The sequence below is a fragment of the Aspergillus glaucus genome (genome assembly GCF_001890805.1).
Source record: "Aspergillus glaucus CBS 516.65 unplaced genomic scaffold ASPGLscaffold_7, whole genome shotgun sequence".
NCBI classification, from domain to species: domain Eukaryota; kingdom Fungi; phylum Ascomycota; class Eurotiomycetes; order Eurotiales; family Aspergillaceae; genus Aspergillus; species Aspergillus glaucus.
In genome coordinates this window covers 518,083-537,082 of record NW_019170459.1, presented here as the reverse complement: position 1 = coordinate 537,082, position 19,000 = coordinate 518,083, and the positions used below count along the sequence as shown (strand labels likewise).

The window sequence follows — 19,000 nt, the reverse complement described above, 5'->3', positions numbered from 1 at the left end:
ATAAAACTCTCACAATCGAGGGCGAACTGCTTCCTTTTAAGCTTAATCCCCGAGGCCCATATTTAATTTATGATTATTTTATTTTTTAGTCTGCAGCTGGCTTGACTGTCAGCCGAATGGCGGAGACCCTGAATAGGAAGTCGATGAAAAAGGGGGCAAAAAAGATGAAAAAAGAAAAAAAGTAGAAATCAGCATTAGCCGCGCCGGACCGTGTACCAATTGGAGACCAATAAGACCCAGCTGGGAAGTATGACAATGATGGTGGGTCAGAGACACCGTTGGGTATATGCGGAATGTCCGAGCTGGAGTCTAAACACAGCTCGCTGGATCCTCCTGTCAGGGCAGAGTATGTATCCATATGGCTGTCTGAAAATATGCGCGTGTGTCTGTGCATATGTAGTATGCAGGCTTTTTGCTCCCCCCCACCCTTCCGTCTTGGCTCCATATCAATTTCCTATTGTTATTGTCGGGCTGTGGACTTTACTTCGCCTAGGAGATGCTCGGGCAACCCGAAGAGAAAGAGAGAGAGAGAGAGAGATCGATCTCGGATAACTATGAAGAGAATCATTAGCCACATCCACAATGTAGAAGATCAGCTATAACTATCCCCAATATCAATATAGCGCGAATGCAAGGTTTAGCGATGAACCCATAGCCCCGGGACCCCGGAGCCGTTCGGTGCCAGATCTCGGAGCGCGCTTATGCACCACCACATCCTTTTGAAGAGTCATACTCGCCACACTTGGTCCCTGCTCATTAATCAAAAATAAGAATATGCACCCGGAGAAAGCAACCGGAAGGGAAAGATATGTCACATTTCTTTTTTGAATCAGTTGTTGATGTGGAGGTGTCGGGGCTGATCATCCAATTGGGACGCTGCATTCAGGTCAAGCCACAAGCTGAGCCACACTCGCTCAACCATTTCGTGGTGATCATGAACAATGGCAGCTGAAACGGACACTGGCTCCATGCACGATACCTGCAGATTTTGCAGCACGATCCCTATTGCAGTCTTTCGCTTGAAACAACCAGTGACTGTCATGGCCCTATCGGTGGCGAAGTTCCCCGGTATCACAGCATCATCTTGGCCCAAATCGGCAAGCAGTAAGATAGTGCATTTGGATTTGTTGGGAAGCCCAGCACAGCTTGCGACGAACCTACCATGTCGCCACCCATGTAGCTGTCTAATTTTCTATATCCATACCATTTTGAATTTGTCGCCCGATGTGTATTTGCAAGGGACCGAGATCGTGCGAGAAGATGGACATTCATATACTATCATCGTCTTGGGTCTTAACAATCCATGAATAAAAGATAACCGGATGACAAAAAGAAAATTAAAATGACTCAATCCTTTTCGGCAATGGCCTGCAACCGCTCGTCAATCTCGTCCTCCGTCAAAGCCCTGAAACTAGAATCTATCCCTTCCTTGCCGTCCTTTCGTGGACCGCCCACGATGCCCAGCTCCAATTCATGCTTCTTGAAGTCCACGCTCAACACATTGCTGAGGGCTGTGATGGCCAGCTCAACGACTTCCTCCCAGTTACCATCGGCATAGTCCTTGTTCTTCAGCTTCTTCTCCAAGTGGTTGAACGCCTCCTGTTGCTTGGGCCCGGACGCAGTCGCCTTGTATCCGACATAGTATCCAGCGGGGTCGCACTTGTAGAGTTGGGATCCTTTCTCGACGTCCAAGGAGATCAGGGTCGTGGCGACACCTAGTGGACGCATGTACGCCTGAGAACAAATTGTTAGTCTACCGACTCTGTCCTCCGGCATATCACCTGAGATATAAAAGGAAGACCAACCCTCTGTGTGTAGACCTGGTTGATGTTGGCCAATCGCTTTGCCAGAACATCACAAGGCATCTCATAACCAAACTTGTATCGGAACTCAGCAGCCTCTCCACGGGCACGGTCGACAGAGGCTCGGGCATCGGCGATGGAACCGGTCATAACACAACCGACGGAAGGCGAAATCTTGAAGACGTGTGAAACGGAATCGGGGTCGATCAATTTATCCTAGGTCATCATCCTCCATCAGTTTCGGGCCGCAAAGTAGATGGTAGGTACGCAGGCGGGCAGGCTGTCTTACGGGAACTTTCTTCTGAGAGATGACCACAGCGCAGTTCTTTCCTCTGATTCCAAGGGAGGTGATGTTTGACGAGGTGATGGCCTTGAACGCATATTCTAAAACGCAGAAACGGTGTCAACAACAGAGCTCAGGTCGGAGGGGTTGAGTTCATCACGCCGATAACAATTCATTTATCATCGGCGAAGGAAGAGGCTGACGTACCGACTTGATACAGACGTCCCTGGTCCGAGAAAATCGTGATATGTCTATCGTATGCTGCTCGCAGAGACACGGTCAGTTGCTGATAATGAAGTCATGGGAACTTGTCCCCAAGTGTAGCGGACAAGCATACCGGACATGATGGGCGGTTTAGCTCAACAATCTATGTAAAGCAAAATGCTGATAAGAAGGGAATGTATCAAGAGAGAGCAAACCCCAGTCGTGGACAAGAGAAGATGGGGAAGAAGACGGCGATGGTGATGGTGCCAACAGACGCCGTGCCCGGGAGCTCTCCAGTAAGCTCTGCGCTGACCGCCTTCGTCTTCTGCCACCACTGCGTATCAGATACGGCCTTGTTTTCATCTCTCTCTCTCTCTTTCTCTCTCTTTCTCTCTCTTTCTCTCTCTCTTTTAATTTATTTTCTATAGAAATAGTCAAGTCTAATATGGATTGAATATTTCCATATATACGAGGAAATTCTATAGAAATAGCCCTGGTTGAGTAGGTAAACATGAATCGACGGGTATATCAAGCCTCAACTACGGAGTATACATCACTTCAACTCAACTCTCAAGAAACAAATGTACAAACGCCGTTCAAGAAACTTTTGTTGGAGAAAATTAAATGCCAATGTACCTGTTCTAGCAGATCAATGGAGACCAAACACCATCGTCCAACTAAGCTCGCGCTTAATCGGAATCACTCGAATTAGAGCTATCAGAATCACTGTCGCTGCTGGAAGACGAGTCTTCGTCGCGTCTCGTTGTGTTGGCCTTCTTCTTGCCGCTGTCGCTTTCGCTATCACTTTCGCTGTCACTGCTGCTCGAGATATCCACAACTGCAGTTCGGCTCTTCTTTTTCTTGGCGGGAGCTTCTGACTGCTTTTTACTTTGTTGCTTCTTAGCAGGCTTGCTTTTCTGCGGGGGCTTTTCGTCGTCGCTGTCACTGTCGCTATCACTCGAACTGTCGCTGTCGCTCTCACTGCTACTGGAGATATCAATGATAGCGGTACGGTTCTTCTTCTTCTTTTGCGCAGGAGCTTCAGCTTGTTGTTGCTCAGGCTTTCCCTTCTTCGAAGGCTTCGGTTTCTGGACGTAGACCAGCTTGCCGTTGATAGTGAACGTTATCACTTCCGCTCGTAATCTCTTCTCGAGTCTCTTGCGCATATCGCCGGTCACGTTTTGCTGTCCATCCAAGACGTCGACGCTATTCAAATCGCCATTGCCCAGCGATAACCCTTTCCGGAATGATTCGACGGTTTTGTAGTAATCGGCCATGGGCTCCTCCTCCTGAGGTGCTTCCCCTGCATTCTCCTTCGCAATTTGTTCCTCCATTTCAGCCTTGATGATTTCTTCGGCGGATTGGCTCAATCGTTGCCGGGCAGCCTCTCCCCTCAGTCCTTGAAGATATGAGAGAAGGGCAGCATTGTATTCCGTAGGTACGCGCTCCGGCTCGAGAATGTGCTTGAACAGCTGGGTTTCGCGGTTCTTCTGGAATTTCCATACGGCCCGGTTCTGGTGGTAGAGGTTCAGGTATTGGAGGGTGGGCGATTCGTGGATGTTGGACGGATCCGGGGGTGCTTGGGCTTGGGCTTCTTGCTGCTTCTTTTTATCCTTCTTTTCCTTCATTCTCTTTCGCTTTTCTTCCGCGCCGGGTTTCTCCTCCGTTTGCGCATCTTCATTGTCGCCATTGGACGCAGCATCTTCACTTTCCTTCTTGTCCTCCATACCCTCGTCATCACTACCATCCTCCTCCTTGGTCTCTGCGGAAAAAGAGACCTTCTTTTCCTTCTTCTGCTTCTTTTTCTTCTTCGAAGATTCCTCGTCGGCCGCAGCAGATTCTCCCTTTTCTTCGGTCTCTCCCAATCGCCTCTTATTTTTCTTCTCCTTTTTGTCTTCCTTCTCTGATTTTTTCACAGGCTCCTCTGCTGCTTCCACATTTTCATCATTTTGTTGCTCCGGAGCCTCTTTGGCGTATTTGAGCTTGAGACCCAGTTTCTTCCACGCGGGAACGTGCGTTTCGCTCGCCATTGGTCGTTCGTAAACAGTATCTGCGGTTCTTATAGTAAATTGAAAATGAAGTATGATGTTTCACTCAAATATCGCCGAAATTTCTGGCGCGTTGAACGGACGTGGTCGGGGAATGTTCCTTCGGGATAAATTTGATAGCTTTGAAAAATTTCCACGTGAGCTTATCAGCGGGTCTGATAACGATAACATACTCTGGAGTATTCAATTGGTTTTGAACATACAAGTATTTCACGTTTTCTATTCGCTAATTTTTTCTTATTCTACCATTGGGACTTGTTGTATGTACACGAGTCAGGTCTGCATAAACTCATGTCTGCATAGACTGATTGCACAGCATCCGAGAGGAACCTGCGCTCTATACTGCTTGCCCGGTACCTTTATAGACCCGCGTAATTGCGCCCTCTACAACACAGCGTAGGGCTGGACTATTGAAAAATTATGCGGTCCAATTTCTAGGCGATGGCGGTCAAGTGACAGGGTTACAAGTACGCCCCGAGTCGGCCTTGGTAACCTAGGATACGATGTTGTTGATCAAATGGAGCGGTGTCTGACGTTTGGCTTGTAGCTTGATACCCATATTCGTCTTCCGCAGTGCTCTACTCTGTACAGCTTACCCAGCGTGGTGAACCGACTCGCGATACCTATATAACGAGTCATTCTGATGCCCGATATCTGTGGTAATCCTGTGATCTGCCAATGAGAAGCTTGACCGTGGTCATGTGACGACTACACGTGACATCATCGCCAAAGAGGGGCCCTTCCTTTTTTGGAAGCCCCACGACTGAATGGCCGGCCCGGAAAAACACACGACTCCGCGACGGGCGCCCGAAACCCCCAGTTTGTTGACAAAGACGGACAGCCCATTGTTTTGGATCGGCCTGAAGAGGAATTCCTCAGACACCGTTCCTTCCACTCACGTCATTCCTACTTTCTTTTTTTCGCTCGTTCTTCTTCGCGCTTTAGAATTCTTCCCTCTTCTTCCCGCGACGTCACCGTTATTTTCTTCGCAGGAGCGGAAGTTTTGACCCCACGCTTCCCCTATCGGTGTTTGGTTTACTACCTCGCAGACGGCATTGGGCTGTTACAACGCTACCGCGTACGGAAGAAGAAGAAGAAGAAGAAGAAGAAGAAGCAGAGGATTGGCGCATTGCTGGCTTATAGAGAGGCTGCGACATATCTATTGTCCCCAGCATGAGTCGTTTATTGACGGATCGGCAAGCCGACGAGCTGTGCGTATATCTACGTGTTGTGAATTGACCGGACTGGGCTGACTTGCTTCTTAGACATAAATCGATCATAGCGTACCTCTCCGCAAATAATCTACCGAACACCGCCGCAGCGCTTAGAGAAGAATTAAATCTGCCGGAAGATGTGTTTGACGCAGTTACGGTGAAGAAATACGAAACATTGCTGGAGAAGAAATGGACAAGTATTGTTCGCTTACAGAAAAAGGCATGTTCACAGTATAGAGCTCTGTCCATTTATTTTCACTCCAGCGATGTCTAATCAGCGTTCCGTGCGCAGATCCTGGACCTCGAGTCTCAAAAAGCGGCCCTGCAATCCGAGATCGATAACGCGACACCTGCCTCCCTTGTTAAGCGCACTCAAGACCCGACGTCTTGGCTTCCTACACAATCCCCCCGATATTCGCTGGAATCGCACCGGAACACCATCAACTGCGTTGCTTTCCACCCGGTGTTTTCTTCTATCGCATCCGGCTCTGACGATTGCATGATCAAGATTTGGGACTGGGAACTTGGAGAATTGGAGCGGACACTCAAAGGTCACACAAGGGCGGTCCTAGATGTCGACTACGGCGGTCCGCGAGGCGGTGTTATTCTGGCATCTTGCAGTTCCGACCTGTCTATTAGGCTATGGGACCCGTCAAACGAGTATCAGAATATCCGAACATTGGAAGGCCACGACCACAGCGTTAGCGCCGTCCGTTTTATACCATCCACGAACTTGCTTGTCAGCGCAAGCAGAGACCACGACTTGAGGATATGGGACGTCTCCACTGGATACTGTGTGAAGACAATACAAGGCCACAATGGCTGGGTACGAGATGTCTGTCCGTCACCCGACGGGAATTTCCTTTTCTCAACTGGCGATGACATGACTGCTCGGCTATGGGATATTTCTGTTATGTCAAACCCGGAGAACAAGCTGGTCATGTTTGGCCACGAGCACGTCATTGAATGTTGTACATTGGCTCCTCATACCGCGTATCAATACCTTGCACCCCTGGCGGGAATGAAGGATCATTCGTCCTCGAAGAGTACCGCAGAATTCATGGCGACTGGATCGCGTGACAAGACGATCAAACTCTGGGACTCACGCGGGAATTGTATCAAGACCCTAGTAGGACATGACAACTGGGTACGGGCAATTGGATTCCATCCTGGCGGCAAATATCTCCTCTCTGTGTCAGACGACAGGTCACTGCGATGCTGGGACTTGAGCCAAGAAGGGCGGTGCGTGAAGACCCTTGCTGAGGCCCACGAACGCTTCATCACATGTCTGAGGTGGGCACCAGGCATCGTCAAGGATCCTGCTGCTGCCAACTCTGCGGCGAATGACAAGAACGCGAAGAACAAGACAAACTTTCCCGACGTGCAAGTCCGCTGCGTTATCGCTACGGGCGGCGTGGATTGGAAGTTGAAGATCTTTGCAAACTGAGCGATGCAGTAAATACGATTCTGGGCCACAAGCGAAAACAACAAAAAAGAAATATTTCGAAAAATGGACGCACACGCAGACGCGGCTACTCTTGTAGACCGTAGGGGACGTTATGCATGCAGCTGAATTACGATGTCACAATGGAACTAGCTACCATTGGCATGACTTTCACGGAACGAACTGTCATGGGCTCTGAACCTGAACTCTCATCCACCATCACGACTCACGTCACCATCTTCGATCAAGCGCTCCAACCGATTGCTATGGCAGGGGACCGCGCCAACCGTCATCCTGACCTCGACCGTTTCATTGCGAAGACACGCAGTCCTATGGCTTATACCAAGGGAATCAGGACAAATAATTGAGAAGGCCACCTTGGCCAGACAGGAATGGCAGTGATAGAGTGAGGAGATGGAAACGAGTGCAGGCAGGCCCTCCCCTCATGACTTATGAATTAATGGGTAGATACGCCTTTTCCTATGCTGTCTGTTGTCCTTTCAGCCAGGAGTTTGGGCTCGATTCATGGTTATCGAGGATTTGTTTTGTGTTGTATGCATTGCATTAGGGATGGTATTAGCATTTATTTTGTTAATTGAAGATGAATAATTATTATGCCATGTTATCCGCCATGAATAGATTCGTATAATCCATATTTATAAAGCTCATGAGTTTATGTACGTAACGTATCCTAAAACTATGCCTCCCCGCCAGCCGTACTAGCCCCAGCACTCCTACCACCATTTCCATTACCAGCAGCAGCAGCATTAGCAGCCGCCGCCTTGCGCCTCAACCTCTCCTTCTCCTTTTCTTTCTCCCTCGAACTCGACGCCGGAACACGTCTCCTCCTAACCGGTTCATAAACATCATTAAAGTTCATAACAACACCCAAAAACCGCATATCAACATCTGGCTGATACGCAAGATCACCAAGGAGAATATTCAGCCTTGAGCGGAACTCCGCGCTTAACTCTGTGAGTCTCGTGCGCAGAGACGGAAGCATATGGTCGTCCGACCCGGTGTCGAGGTTGTTATTGTCAGCTGTGGAGCGACGGGAAGAAAAGATCGAGTCATGTTCGGAAACGCCCCAGCGGCCCTGAGCAGTGCGGTTTTCGATTTTCGCATTGAGTTCCTGCCGACGGGTGAATTCCGCTACTGAGAAGGAGTACAGGCCGTCGACGACGTCTTTGTAGGCGAGCATGATTTTGAGGATTGAGTGGAGTTGCGTAAGGAAGCCTTCTTCTTTCCCTGTTGAGGGGTCCTTTTTGAGTGATGATGTTGAGCCTAGGAGGCCCTTGTGTGTGATTGAGTTGAGGTAATTGGTGTGTGCTTCGATGAGGTCGTCGAGTGTGCAGCCTGGTTTGGATATCGCGATCTGCAGCTGGTCCCAGCTTGCCTCGATGACTTCGAAGAGGATGTAGTATTGGAGCTGGTTGACGAAGTGGATCATTTCTGCCATTGCGCAGTGCGCGCGTTTCCAGTCGGCCCCGACTTTATCATCTACGGCGCCGAGGACCCCGCGTGCGCCGGTCATGCAGCGGCGCCAAATGCTCCCGAGTGCGAACTCGACGCGCTTCACGCGCCAGAGGAAGTTGAAGACTTTGAGGTATTGGGTTGAACCCCAGGGGGTGATGACGACGTCGACGGGGGCGTCGATTTTGTATTCGAGGGTGAAGCAGTCCCAGCCGATTTCGCCGTGGCTGAGCTCGAGCATGCGGGCGTCGAGGCGGCGGAGGACGTCGGGGGAGTCATATTGGGCGTTTGAGGCGCGAATGGCGTGTTCGAGTTGCGCGGTTAGGTTGTGGCGATACTGGGAGTTCGCGGGGCGGTCGAGGTTGGAGGCTAGGGATTCCATGAGGAGGGCGATGAAGTCGCCTTGGCCTAGGAGGAGGTATTTCTTAAGGGCGTGGAGGTGGTCGAAAAGTTTGAATTTCTCGTCCATGAGGCAGATTAGGCGGGCCATGGTTGTTTTGTAGGCTTCGTCGATGGAGGTCTCAAGGCTGGCTGTGTCGCCGTAACGCAGTTCTTTGGATTTTTCTTTTGAGTAGGCCTCGACCCAGCCTGAGTCGCCGCAGCCGTAGCGGATGAAGTTTAGGGATTTGCCGATTAGGAAGACCTTTTTGGCAAATTCCTGCGTGATGATAGATGGAACCATATTGTCGTCTAGTTTGTACTTATCTTCCCAGACGCTTGTTGCGATGCGCCTTGGATCCGTGCTTGGTCGGAACTCTGGCTCCACGACGAAGAACTCCTGGAATGGATCTGATAACTCGCCATCGTAGATCCAGTGTCGAAGCATCTCGTAGAATGGACGCGTGATGTGTGCCAGTAGCTTCTCCGCAAAGGCACAGACGAATGGGTCTCCATGTGACGTCGAGAAACCATGGATTAGAGATATCAATTGACCACCCTTTTTGCCTACAATATGTTAGCTCACTGCTGTACACACTAACGTAGAAGTAACGTACTCTGAGCTTCCTCGACAATCAAACTCATCAACCGCAGAGCCATTGTGGCATCCCTCGTCCAAACCACGCATCGTTTCAAAGTCACTCCTCCCTTGAGCACACTTCTAGACTCGTTGTCGTCGGTATCGCTAGGAATGGATAGTACCCGACGGATCTCGCCTTCCAAAGTTGCTACCAAGCCCAGATATGACCGAAGTTCCTGAGAAAGAGCAGCACGCAGACTCTGGCTCACCAAGCCCCCATCCGAGCTATCCACAAAGCTCGACAGACCTCTATACAACAAACATGGCTCCGCCAGAGAATTGAGCAGTGATACCATGGGAATCGGTAGTGTTGGGGGTAGCTTCAAGGTAGACGATGACGAGAACTCAAGATTCGAAGACGACAGTCCCTGCAAATTATACGGCAGGTCCTTCAACAGTCCCTGCTCCGGCGGTTTCACAAGTTTCTGCTGCTCTTCCGTCGACGGCTGCACGACAGGTCTTTGCTCCTCGATCGGGGGCTCTCTCGGCCCTGTATTCGCACGAGAACGCGCCGGCCGTGGCCGTGGCTGTGGCTGCGGCTGCGGCTGCGGCTCCCTCGCCCTCTCATACTCGTCCCCATCACGCTCATACTCCTGTCTCCGCAGAGAACTATGCCGCTCCAACCTCGTCGACGGCGCCGGCGGCCTTTGCGACGCAGACGAGCTGACCGCCGGGCCCTCCTCATCAGAATAATGTCTCCCCCTCTGCAACATACTCTGCAAATTCCCCTCCTCCATCAGAGGACTCCGATTCCCTTCCTCCTCCATCCCCAACATTTCCTCATCCACAGGCTCCTCGTCCCCAGACAACTGATACAGAAGAAACAGAATCGCCCATTTCTGCGACAACACAGGCTGCGTGAGCAGTCTCGAATACAAATTCGAAAACCTGACCGCCTTATCCGGACTTGCATTCTCCCGCAATAACTTCCGCTTAATCAAATCAGACGCGTTGTTGATGTTCTCCCCCGCAAGACTGCCTCGGCGGTGGATTCCATACCCCGCAGGACCGATGGGCGAGTTCGGGTCGTTGTTGGTGGGTGTTGTTGCATGCGCGTCGACGACGTGCCATGCTCGTTGGAGGTTTTCGTGGTGGCGCCGTTCTTCGGCGGCGGCGAGGAGGTCTTCCGGGTCTTGGGAGAAGGATGCTTCGGGGGAGAGGTCAGAAAGGGTGAGAGGGGGTGTTAGGGAATCGATCAGTTGGGAGAGGGCGTCGTCGATGCGCCGTGGGCGGGTTGGGTGTCGGGAGGACATTGTCGCTGGTTTCTTTTCGCTCGAATTGAACTCGTTGGTATAAGATTATAGCGAGGTCGCGACTTGTAAGCACGTGCACAGGTCGTGCAGATTGATCTCAGCGATCTAAGCAATTGAATCTGGAGTATCTCGAATAGGAATAGAGTGAGAGTAGGCGGAGAACGATGTTCACCCGGATCTCTTGCGTGAAAACAAAGCGCGAATTGGTCTATCGAAAGGGCACATCTCGTCCCACGCCCTTCACAGTCGTATTGGTGATCCCAAATACACAAGCCTTAATCGAGTCGTCAATGACCGCGTTCTGCAGGGACGTGTTGGTCGTCTGTGTGCGGAACGGGATGTTTGTCGTGTTTGTTTTGAAGTGCCAAGTCTTGAGGCTTATCGCTTATCGCCGAGGTCTGTCTATATAAAGACGCGTAGTATGAAGTAGAAAGTCAATTGAAGAATACTAGTAATGGTATTGGACAAGTCGATAATATAGAAAACAGACATTAAACCACCATTGTACGCCGCCCGGAAACACATAAAGTAAAAAAGAAGCACAAAACCAGTGCCCTGCGAATATTGAACAGACGAACGAAATTCCCAAAGCCAGGGGAAGCAAAGAAAAGAGAAAAGAGAAAGTACACAATACTACATCGCCCTGGTCTCGTGGGAGTCACGGCCAATGCCGCTCAAGGCCAAGGGCTCAAAGAAAAGAAGGCCAGAAGAAAAGAAAGAAAAAAAAAAAAAAAAAAAACACCACATAAAGCAAGAAAAAGCAACCTGAAGCTTGTACGCCGGATTTACACGCCATTCGGTGACTTGCATCCGTGTCACCTCAACTGATTTCAGCCCGTTCACTTTTTGAAAGTTCGTATACATCATTAACACCTGTCCATGCCAAATAGGTCCCGTGTAAGAAAAGCTCGCAGCCGAAAATAAAGAAGCCTGAGAAAAGAAGGCAAGGAATACCTAACCCCGGGGTAAGAAAGACAGCCGCCCTGTCGGCTGATGCGCGCTGAGAAGCAAGTAGCTGGATTCAGAAGAATGGGAAAAGAATTATCGAAAGCGGCCCAGGCATCATTCGACCGCTATCAAGCGCTGGTTAGATTCGTAGACTGATATTACCGTCGAATGCTTTGAGGCATCGGCGCGCCGGGTGGCATGCCCATGTTGTTGGGGATATTATATGGATGCGGTTCGTATCCAGATGACATGCCATTCATCATGAGAGGGCCAATGCCTTGTGCTTGTGAGACAGGGCAGTCCTTGTGAGCCAACAGGAGAGTCTTGAGGTTGACAATTTCCTCGCGCAGTTGGGTAACAGTGGCGGTAAGGGCATCATTCTCGGTGGTGAAAAGTTCAACCTTGTTCTGGAGGTTGGCCAACCATTGCTTCTTTCGCTGTCGGCACTTGAGAGCAGCGACTCTGAAAATGGCTAGTTAGCAAACTAAATCGCGATGGCAAGAGAATAACACCTGGAGCTTACCGGTTACGTTCAAGGAAGTTGCGTCGCTTCTCTTCATCAGTCATCTTTTTGGGATCCATTTGACCCTTGGGTTTCTCATCGTCTTCATCGGATTCATCCGACAGGGGCTCCATGCTAGCACTGGCCTTGGACTTCTTGTTGGGACCCCTGGCCGGCGAGTCTTCCGCCTTCCGCCGGTTGCCGGCTGCGTTCGAAGCTCGCGTGTTCGCACCCTTCTTACCCTTGCCTCTGGTAGCTGGCTTAGTCGGCTCACTCTGTAGATCAGATGCGTCACTCATCTCACGACCATTGTTCACGGCAGCACCATTCACATGCTGCGACGCTCGTCGGGTGTTCGGACCCGCGTCGCGTTGGTCGTTCTGCATGGTTTGTGGGGGTATTGAAGGCTGATTCGTAGGTTGAAACTGATTCTGCTGACCTCCTTTAGCCAGCATGAAGAGTCCGTTGGCCGCATCAGCCGCATCGTGGTGCGTGAATGGATCAACCACGGCAGGCTGAGAGTTCTCCTTGACATCCATGGCCGTTGTTTGGGTTTCTTGCTGGGGCTCCGTTGTTGGGTTGGAGGTAGGTGCGCTGATTCCGTTCTTCTTGGCGGCGTTGAGGGCAGTACGATGGAACTCAATGGTCGAGGGAGTAGCGCCACCACTCTGCAATTGCTGGAAAATGGCTTGAGAATTGGGACTCGGGGCGGGGAACATCGAGCCGCCACCACCGGGAGTCAGACCGGTACGCAGAGACGATTCGTTGGGCGTAGGAAAGCCTCTGCCAATGTTATCAAAGTAATCGTTCGAAGGAGTCGGACCCGCGAGCATGGCAGGACTCAAGGGACCGGAACGCAATGAATTAGTCCAATTGTAGCCGTTGGTTGAACTGGCGGTGGGCAGAGCTGGGGAGGTAAGAGCGGCGACGGGAGGAAGCAACGACTTGCCGGGGGTCTCATTGGACGCACTGGCACCTCCAGCACCGCCGTTATTACCGCCGAAGGATTGCTCGAACGGGTTGGGTTCGAGCGAGAAGGGGTTGTGAACCGAGTTGAAGTAGTCGGGAGTGTCTGTAGCCGACGGTCGAGGGGGAGGCGCCAATGAGTTTTGCGATTCTACATCTGGCTTCTGATCTTTGCTGTCTGATGATTGCGCCCTGGAGTCTGAAGGCCAGTCAGTAAGGATGCTACAAGGTAGTTGGTGAGGCAACAACAGTAGAGACGACGAGATAGTGGTTCAATCGCGTTGTTGTTTCGCGACATGGTGGGTAGAGGAGTACAAAACAGCAGTCAACCGTCGATGCCGTCAGATGTGAGGTCATCCCGAGGAGGATGAACACATGGTCCGACACCGTGGCGGACGACCAGCAGCAAGATATATAAGAAAGGGAGAATGTCTTGTCAAGTGGCAATGTAAGGTAAGATGATCGACTCGACTCACCTTCCGGCTTCAAAACGTCGTTCTTCGAGTCCATGGGGGAATTACTAGTGTCGGCTAAGCTGGTCGAAACTGTCGGGGCGACAGCAGCAGACATAATGCGCTATGACAAAGTCGCAATACCGTAGAGAGAAAAGTACGTTAGAATCGTAGAGATAGTCGAGGGCCGCAGGCGACCCCAACGAGTGGACAGGGTGGCAATGGAACAAGAAGTACCGCGCTGTAATAAAATAAAATATAAAATAAAACAAAAACAAAAAAAAGGGAAAATAAAAACCAGTCGAACCAAGCGCGTGTTTTGTTAGTATTGGAGTATGTTTAGTGGTGGTGGAGGATGATGATGGCAGATGATGATGCTAGAGGAGCCGGTGATGAAAGACGAGCGAAGATGATTTCACACAGAAAACGGGTAACAGAGCGAAAAAGTGTGAAGGAGGAGAGAAAGAAGAATTGGAAGTGACGTAGTCGGGTTGGACCAGGAGGACGTATTAAATTTAGGGGGGGCCTCCCGAAAGAGGAGGCGGTCAGAGGTCGTGAGCTAAGCAGGTTTGTCGTATTTTTGGTATTTTTGGTATTTTTGGTATTTCTGGTTTTTTCTGGTCATGCTGTAACCCTGGTTTTTTGTCTGAGGAACCATGCAAGTCTATTCATTCTCTCTTATGGTTCTGAAAATCTTTTTTTACTGTGACCATAGTACTTTTATCGGTCCTTTACTACTACTGACCACTATACGGAAAACTCCCGGCAAAATACATCCTCTTATGATCAGAAGGCAAAGAAAATTCCTTACACGCGAACCTGGAGACTGTGGGCCTCGGCAGTACCTAGCAGCCAATTATAGCTAGTCTGACATGGAACGATGGTGGGGACTAGCCCCGATTATCCAATCAGCAACCAATCGTTTTTTTCCTGGTCGAAATTCGTGATCCACGGTCGAACCACAGCCGTCTTCTGTAACATGGTCGAAAAAAAAAAGAAAGATAGCAGAATTTCTCTCTATTCTCTCTATAATCGAGACATGGTAACTATCTCTATACACAGACTCGATACTCGACTGATAACAAAGACAGAAATGCAAGAGGGGGAGCGGGATGAGGTCACGGTGACGACGGCAGGAATTTTGCCGGGTGTCGGACCAGCCGGGTGGCCATGGACCCACTCTGTCCAGCCACTAACAGGCCGGTATCCAACCCAACCACTTGAGGTGTCAGTGTACACTGCTACTATGGCCATTCACTGTGCTGTATTTTGGTCAATGCTTGAGACTATCCTCTGCCTATATAAGAGTTATCTCTAGAAAAATTCTCACCATCCACAGGCTTACTATGTACTGTGTGGTACAGTACATATTCTGCCATGGTAATACATACAACTTGCCCTGATTGGATGTAGGTGATGACGCAATTCCATGCTACCCGTGGATAGGTGTCACGTGCTGTACATATCTTCAGGATTTGGTTGGCTGGTCGCCACCTCTGCAAGTCTGGATTCCTAGGAGAATATTCGGATAACGGCTGGTGGAGGAACGGAATGCTGGATATCTGGAGAATGCATAACCGGAGTGCTGTGAATAAGTTGATATCTGGACACAATGAACGCGTATCAAGCTCTGACAATTCCTTGGATCTTTGCATGACTCGATGCAAGGAACACGGATCCATCGCTGGATCCTGGCGTTTGATACTGCTCAGAATGTAATAAATTGTAAACATGACCTATTCATGCGAGTTATATCAATCTCCAGGCTGTCGGGACAGGTACGATACTTTCAGCGAATACGTCAACCAGCACTGCGCAATTGATTAGACCATTGTCCAGAACAATTCGAATCACATATTGAGTATCGCAAAGTAAACAGTACCGCTGTTATTGTCGATACGTCATTCCACGGTATCTATCTACGACCCCCGATAAGTCGAATAGCTCCAAGGCCCCAACAACACCGGAACATGATAATGCCTCCATCCCCCCTCGCCCTCGATCCCCCGTCCCTTGACCACAAATTTCACCTCCACCTCCGGCCAGAAGCTCTCCACGCCCTGTGCCGCATACCAAGGCCCCGTCTCAAACCGCACAGACCAGCTGGTCTTGCTGTCATCGGCCGGCAGGGCGGCGAGGAACTCGGGGACGCTCGTCGATCCGGTGGACGATGCAGATGTCCAGTGCTTGACTCGTCCGTCCGCGTCGGTAGTTGCGTAATATGTGAGGATAGGTTTGTAGCTGTTGCTGCTGGTCGCGGAACTTGAGAGTAAGCTTAAGGTCACGGGGAGGTTGGCGGCGGGTGTGCCTGTCAAGGTGTTGAGGGCGTGACAGGTGATGGGATCGCGAGCCATTGTGCGTAGTCTGGGAGGTGGGTGTGTTGTCGGATGAGGTGTTGTCGGCTGCGGTGCTGTCGTTGTTGCTGGAGGTTGACCGTGGCTCAGTTGGTTCTGATAGAGCGTGAGACGCTCCGTGGTTCTATTCACTCGGTCACTGGGTGGAGGAGCTGGCTTGTTCAAGTCCATCAAGTAGGACGAAATGATAGAGAAAGATAAAGAACGGACAAGAGGAGAAAGAGCTAGATAAGGATTGTAAAGAGGGTGAAAAGATACGGTGGTCTGCAGAGGAATCTACCACCGACCACCTGTCATGCAGTCTGTCTCATCGGAGGACACCGACATCCATACGGCGGTATCCTCTGGCGGGGTACTTCTGCATCTTGGCTGTAGTGTTTCGTTCTTCTGGATCAGTAAAAGCCTATAATAGAGCATGTTACAGGGGTAAAGCTATCCAGTACAGAGTACTTTGTATATTATCGGGCATGCTACGTGGATCATTAAAGTGATATCTGAGTGATCATGGCTGCCGATTATCTGGCAGCCTCAGGCATAAGTATCCGCACGTGCACCCGTCAGTTTGTGCTGTCATCCACCGTCAGGCGTTTAATTGCTTTGTCCTAAAAGTGCTCTAGAACATTTTGCTGCTTGGACAATCGCACCCTGTCTTTTCTTGGTGTAGCCTAGCGTGTTGCCTACACTTCCGGAATCTTCGACTACCGCAGATCAAAAGAAAAAGTTGCCTGCGGGGAACTATTGCCTACACCAAAGCAGCTACGTGGTAAACCACTTGACACATACAACAGACACAACCTACTACCATTCCCTCCAGAATAATTTGAATTTTGAAAGACGAATCCCACAAGCCGATCACAATGTCCTCCGCTGTCGTGCAAAACGACGACCTCAACATGGAGCCCACCCTCCAGCCGCTCCTCGACCAGAAAACCCTCCGCTGGATATTCGTCGGTGGTAAAGGTGGCGTCGGAAAGACGACAACTTCTTGCTCTCTCGCGATCCAGCTCGCCAAAGCCCGCAAGTCCGTTCTGCTCATCTCGACCGATCCCGCGCACAACCTGAGTGATGCCTTTGGACAAAAGTTTGGCAAGGAGGCCCGGCTTGTCGATGGATTCGACAACCTCAGTGCTATGGAGATTGACCCCAATGGGAGTCTGCAGGATCTGTTGGCCAATGGGGAGCAGCAGGGTGATGACCCCATGGCTGGTTTGGGTGTTGGGAATATGATGCAGGATTTGGCTTTCAGTGTATATTTCGCTGCCTCTGGAGGTACTGTGTGTGCGTTGCTAACTGATTGTAGATCCCCGGTGTCGATGAAGCCATGTCATTCGCAGAAGTCCTGAAGCAGGTCAAGTCCCTCTCTTATGAAGTTATCGTCTTCGATACCGCCCCGACCGGTCACACCCTTCGATTCCTGCAATTCCCCACCGTGCTCGAAAAGGCTCTGGGCAAGCTCTCGCAGCTGTCGTCGCAGTTTGGTCCGATGTTGAACTCGATTATCGGGGCCCGTGGTGGCCTCCCCGGTGGACAGAACATGGACGAACTTATGGGCAAGATGGAATCTCTGCGGGAAACAATTGGCGAGGTCAACACCCAGTTCAAGAACCCCGACCTGACCACCTTTGTTTGCGTCTGCATTGCAGAATTCCTGTCTCTCTATGAAACCGAGCGTATGATCCAAGAATTGACGAGCTACGGCATCGACACGCATTCCATTGTTGTCAACCAGTTGCTGTTCCCCAAGAAAGGGAACGACTGCGAGCAATGTAATGCTCGGAGGAAGATGCAGCAGAAGTACCTCGAGCAGATCGAGGACCTGTACGAGGACTTCAACGTCGTTCGCATGCCATTGTTAGTCGAGGAAGTTCGAGGAAAGGAGAAGTTGGAAAAGTAAGTTTTCCTCGTGGTTCGACTTGATTGTGTTGACTAACTGTTCCACAGATTCAGCGAATTGCTCACGCACCCGTACGTTCCTCCGCAGTAAGCGATATCTTTCGGAATAACTGCGATCTAAGACGTTGAATATACTACTATTTTGGGATGAGTTATGAAAAGAAGAGAATATAATACATGAAGCGTTGCTGATACCTAATGCTCTTATTTTGGTTCTTTTTCATTAACACTGATATCTGCCATCATATCACCATGTAGAAATAATATCATTGGCATTTTGCTTTACTTTCTTACCATTGTCAGGTCTGCATGCCAGAGGTTTACTCTCGACGCCGCATGGTTACGTTCTTGGACGTCTTTCGCAGGAACCGAAGACACGGCAGGCCGTCCCCGGCCGCTCCGGTGTCATACTGAAGATGATTTGCCTTGACATATCCTTGTATGGAATATTATTCGGTGCTGAACTGCGTACTATATCGCTCTCCAGCACAGACCTGCAAATTCAACGTCTGAATATTGACAATTGTTTCTCTGATAGACACGGCGTCATTACGGCTATTGGCTTCATCCCACATCACCATACCCACATCAACCGCTTCTCCTCGCTCTACTCATTCCCTCCAAAGTAGCAGAATGTGTTGAATTATGGTATACTCTTTATATTTCTCAACATTAATATGTTCGAACTCCGTCTACAATATCAGATCTGGATGCTTGTTCGGAACCGAAACACACTTGGCACCCCCGGAACCGAACATACACGAGAACATCCGGCGGAAGTGACAACCATACAACACCGGCAAACTGCGCCAATTTCCCCGAAGCTTTGGCCGAATCATCTCATTCCCCGGATTTTGAAAGCATGAATCGCTGATCCAATCACAGCCAGCAAAACAGAGCCCCCTGGGCCGTGTGTATGCCGAGGAGGACAAGTTCCCTACCGCAGATGCCGATACTTACCCCAGATGATGCCGAATTGTTGTCAGACCAGGTCAAAAATGCCTCTCCGGTTGTCACCCCAGACTGCGCTAGTATAAATTTGAAAATATGGGGTTAGGCCGGGCTGATTCCGGTCTGGTGTCAGTTTTTTGGTTTTGGTCTCTGGTTCCGAAGTATATTTATCAGGGGCGGTTCCGTTGTTTTTGT

General features: G+C 50.2%; 9 protein-coding genes across 9 annotated transcripts; 2 read left to right on the top strand and 7 right to left on the bottom strand.

Moving 5' to 3' along the window:
* Nucleotides 1-4: 4 nt before the first annotated feature.
* Nucleotides 5-374, bottom strand: ASPGLDRAFT_45572 (uncharacterized protein). Its single transcript, XM_022546281.1, has one exon. The coding sequence runs from the start codon at nucleotides 356-358 to the stop codon at nucleotides 86-88; it is 273 nt and encodes a 90-aa protein (XP_022402278.1). The 5' UTR covers nucleotides 359-374; the 3' UTR covers nucleotides 5-85.
* Nucleotides 375-1,327: 953 nt separating this feature from the next.
* Nucleotides 1,328-2,548, bottom strand: prs2 (proteasome core particle subunit alpha 1). The gene is made up of 5 exons (XM_022546280.1): nucleotides 2,423-2,548; nucleotides 2,293-2,346; nucleotides 2,092-2,186; nucleotides 1,806-2,018; nucleotides 1,328-1,734 (listed from the first exon to the last, which is right to left on the bottom strand). Exons 1-5 carry the CDS (start codon nucleotides 2,427-2,429, stop codon nucleotides 1,348-1,350), a joined length of 756 nt encoding a protein of 251 aa, XP_022402277.1. The 5' UTR covers nucleotides 2,430-2,548; the 3' UTR covers nucleotides 1,328-1,347.
* Nucleotides 2,201-2,890, bottom strand: ASPGLDRAFT_1366988 (uncharacterized protein). The gene is made up of 2 exons (XM_022541470.1): nucleotides 2,423-2,890; nucleotides 2,201-2,346 (listed from the first exon to the last, which is right to left on the bottom strand). The coding sequence occupies exon 1, from the start codon at nucleotides 2,800-2,802 to the stop codon at nucleotides 2,440-2,442; it is 363 nt and encodes a 120-aa protein (XP_022402276.1). The 5' UTR covers nucleotides 2,803-2,890; the 3' UTR covers nucleotides 2,201-2,346; nucleotides 2,423-2,439.
* Nucleotides 2,661-4,423, bottom strand: ASPGLDRAFT_45568 (WKF domain-containing protein). The gene has a single exon (XM_022546279.1). The coding sequence runs from the start codon at nucleotides 4,317-4,319 to the stop codon at nucleotides 2,979-2,981; it is 1,341 nt and encodes a 446-aa protein (XP_022402275.1). The 5' UTR covers nucleotides 4,320-4,423; the 3' UTR covers nucleotides 2,661-2,978.
* Nucleotides 4,424-5,510: 1,087 nt separating this feature from the next.
* On the top strand, nucleotides 5,511-6,998 carry ASPGLDRAFT_123924 (WD40 repeat domain-containing protein; the record flags this gene model as incomplete). The annotated part of the gene is made up of 3 exons (XM_022540441.1): nucleotides 5,511-5,548; nucleotides 5,603-5,775; nucleotides 5,830-6,998. 3 exons carry the CDS (start codon nucleotides 5,511-5,513, stop codon nucleotides 6,996-6,998), a joined length of 1,380 nt encoding a protein of 459 aa, XP_022402274.1.
* A 694-nt stretch (nucleotides 6,999-7,692) lies between these two features.
* Nucleotides 7,693-10,739, bottom strand: ASPGLDRAFT_123534 (tubulin gamma complex associated family protein; the record flags this gene model as incomplete). Its single annotated transcript, XM_022540409.1, has 2 exons — nucleotides 7,693-9,413; nucleotides 9,464-10,739. 2 exons carry the CDS (start codon nucleotides 10,737-10,739, stop codon nucleotides 7,693-7,695), a joined length of 2,997 nt encoding a protein of 998 aa, XP_022402273.1.
* A 710-nt stretch (nucleotides 10,740-11,449) lies between these two features.
* atfA (bZIP transcription factor atfA) lies at nucleotides 11,450-14,054 on the bottom strand. The gene is made up of 3 exons (XM_022546278.1): nucleotides 13,632-14,054; nucleotides 12,211-13,354; nucleotides 11,450-12,149 (listed from the first exon to the last, which is right to left on the bottom strand). The coding sequence occupies exons 1-3, from the start codon at nucleotides 13,723-13,725 to the stop codon at nucleotides 11,846-11,848; spliced, it is 1,542 nt and encodes a 513-aa protein (XP_022402272.1). The 5' UTR covers nucleotides 13,726-14,054; the 3' UTR covers nucleotides 11,450-11,845.
* Nucleotides 14,055-15,184: 1,130 nt separating this feature from the next.
* ASPGLDRAFT_45561 (hydroxyisourate hydrolase) lies at nucleotides 15,185-16,395 on the bottom strand. The gene has a single exon (XM_022546277.1). It carries the CDS (start codon nucleotides 16,130-16,132, stop codon nucleotides 15,527-15,529), a length of 606 nt encoding a protein of 201 aa, XP_022402271.1. The 5' UTR covers nucleotides 16,133-16,395; the 3' UTR covers nucleotides 15,185-15,526.
* Nucleotides 16,396-16,595: 200 nt separating this feature from the next.
* ASPGLDRAFT_45560 (ArsA family ATPase) lies at nucleotides 16,596-18,049 on the top strand. The gene is made up of 3 exons (XM_022546276.1): nucleotides 16,596-17,208; nucleotides 17,262-17,851; nucleotides 17,903-18,049. Exons 1-3 carry the CDS (start codon nucleotides 16,819-16,821, stop codon nucleotides 17,943-17,945), a joined length of 1,023 nt encoding a protein of 340 aa, XP_022402270.1. The 5' UTR covers nucleotides 16,596-16,818; the 3' UTR covers nucleotides 17,946-18,049.
* Nucleotides 18,050-19,000: the final 951 nt, after the last annotated feature.

Coding starts and splice junctions, on each gene's coding strand:
- ASPGLDRAFT_45561 (XM_022546277.1), bottom strand. CDS start 16,132: ATGGACTTGAACAAGCCAGCTCCTCCACCCAGTGACCGAGTGAATAGA.
- ASPGLDRAFT_45568 (XM_022546279.1), bottom strand. CDS start 4,319: ATGGCGAGCGAAACGCACGTTCCCGCGTGGAAGAAACTGGGTCTCAAG.
- atfA (XM_022546278.1), bottom strand. CDS start 13,725: ATGTCTGCTGCTGTCGCCCCGACAGTTTCGACCAGCTTAGCCGACACT. Junction 13,355..13,631: donor CGACGTTTTGAAGCCGGAAG/GTGAGTCGAGTC, acceptor ACTGGCCTTCAG/ACTCCAGGGCGCAATCATCA. Junction 12,150..12,210: donor AACTTCCTTGAACGTAACCG/GTAAGCTCCAGG, acceptor AGCCATTTTCAG/AGTCGCTGCTCTCAAGTGCC.
- ASPGLDRAFT_45560 (XM_022546276.1), top strand. CDS start 16,819: ATGTCCTCCGCTGTCGTGCAAAACGACGACCTCAACATGGAGCCCACC. Junction 17,209..17,261: donor TGCAGGATTTGGCTTTCAGT/GTATATTTCGCT, acceptor AACTGATTGTAG/ATCCCCGGTGTCGATGAAGC. Junction 17,852..17,902: donor GGAAAGGAGAAGTTGGAAAA/GTAAGTTTTCCT, acceptor ACTGTTCCACAG/ATTCAGCGAATTGCTCACGC.
- prs2 (XM_022546280.1), bottom strand. Junction 2,187..2,292: donor GGGACGTCTGTATCAAGTCG/GTACGTCAGCCT, acceptor TCTGCGTTTTAG/AATATGCGTTCAAGGCCATC. Junction 2,019..2,091: donor TCTCTCAGAAGAAAGTTCCC/GTAAGACAGCCT, acceptor ATGATGACCTAG/GATAAATTGATCGACCCCGA.
- ASPGLDRAFT_1366988 (XM_022541470.1), bottom strand. CDS start 2,802: ATGTTTACCTACTCAACCAGGGCTATTTCTATAGAATTTCCTCGTATA.
- ASPGLDRAFT_45572 (XM_022546281.1), bottom strand. CDS start 358: ATGGATACATACTCTGCCCTGACAGGAGGATCCAGCGAGCTGTGTTTA.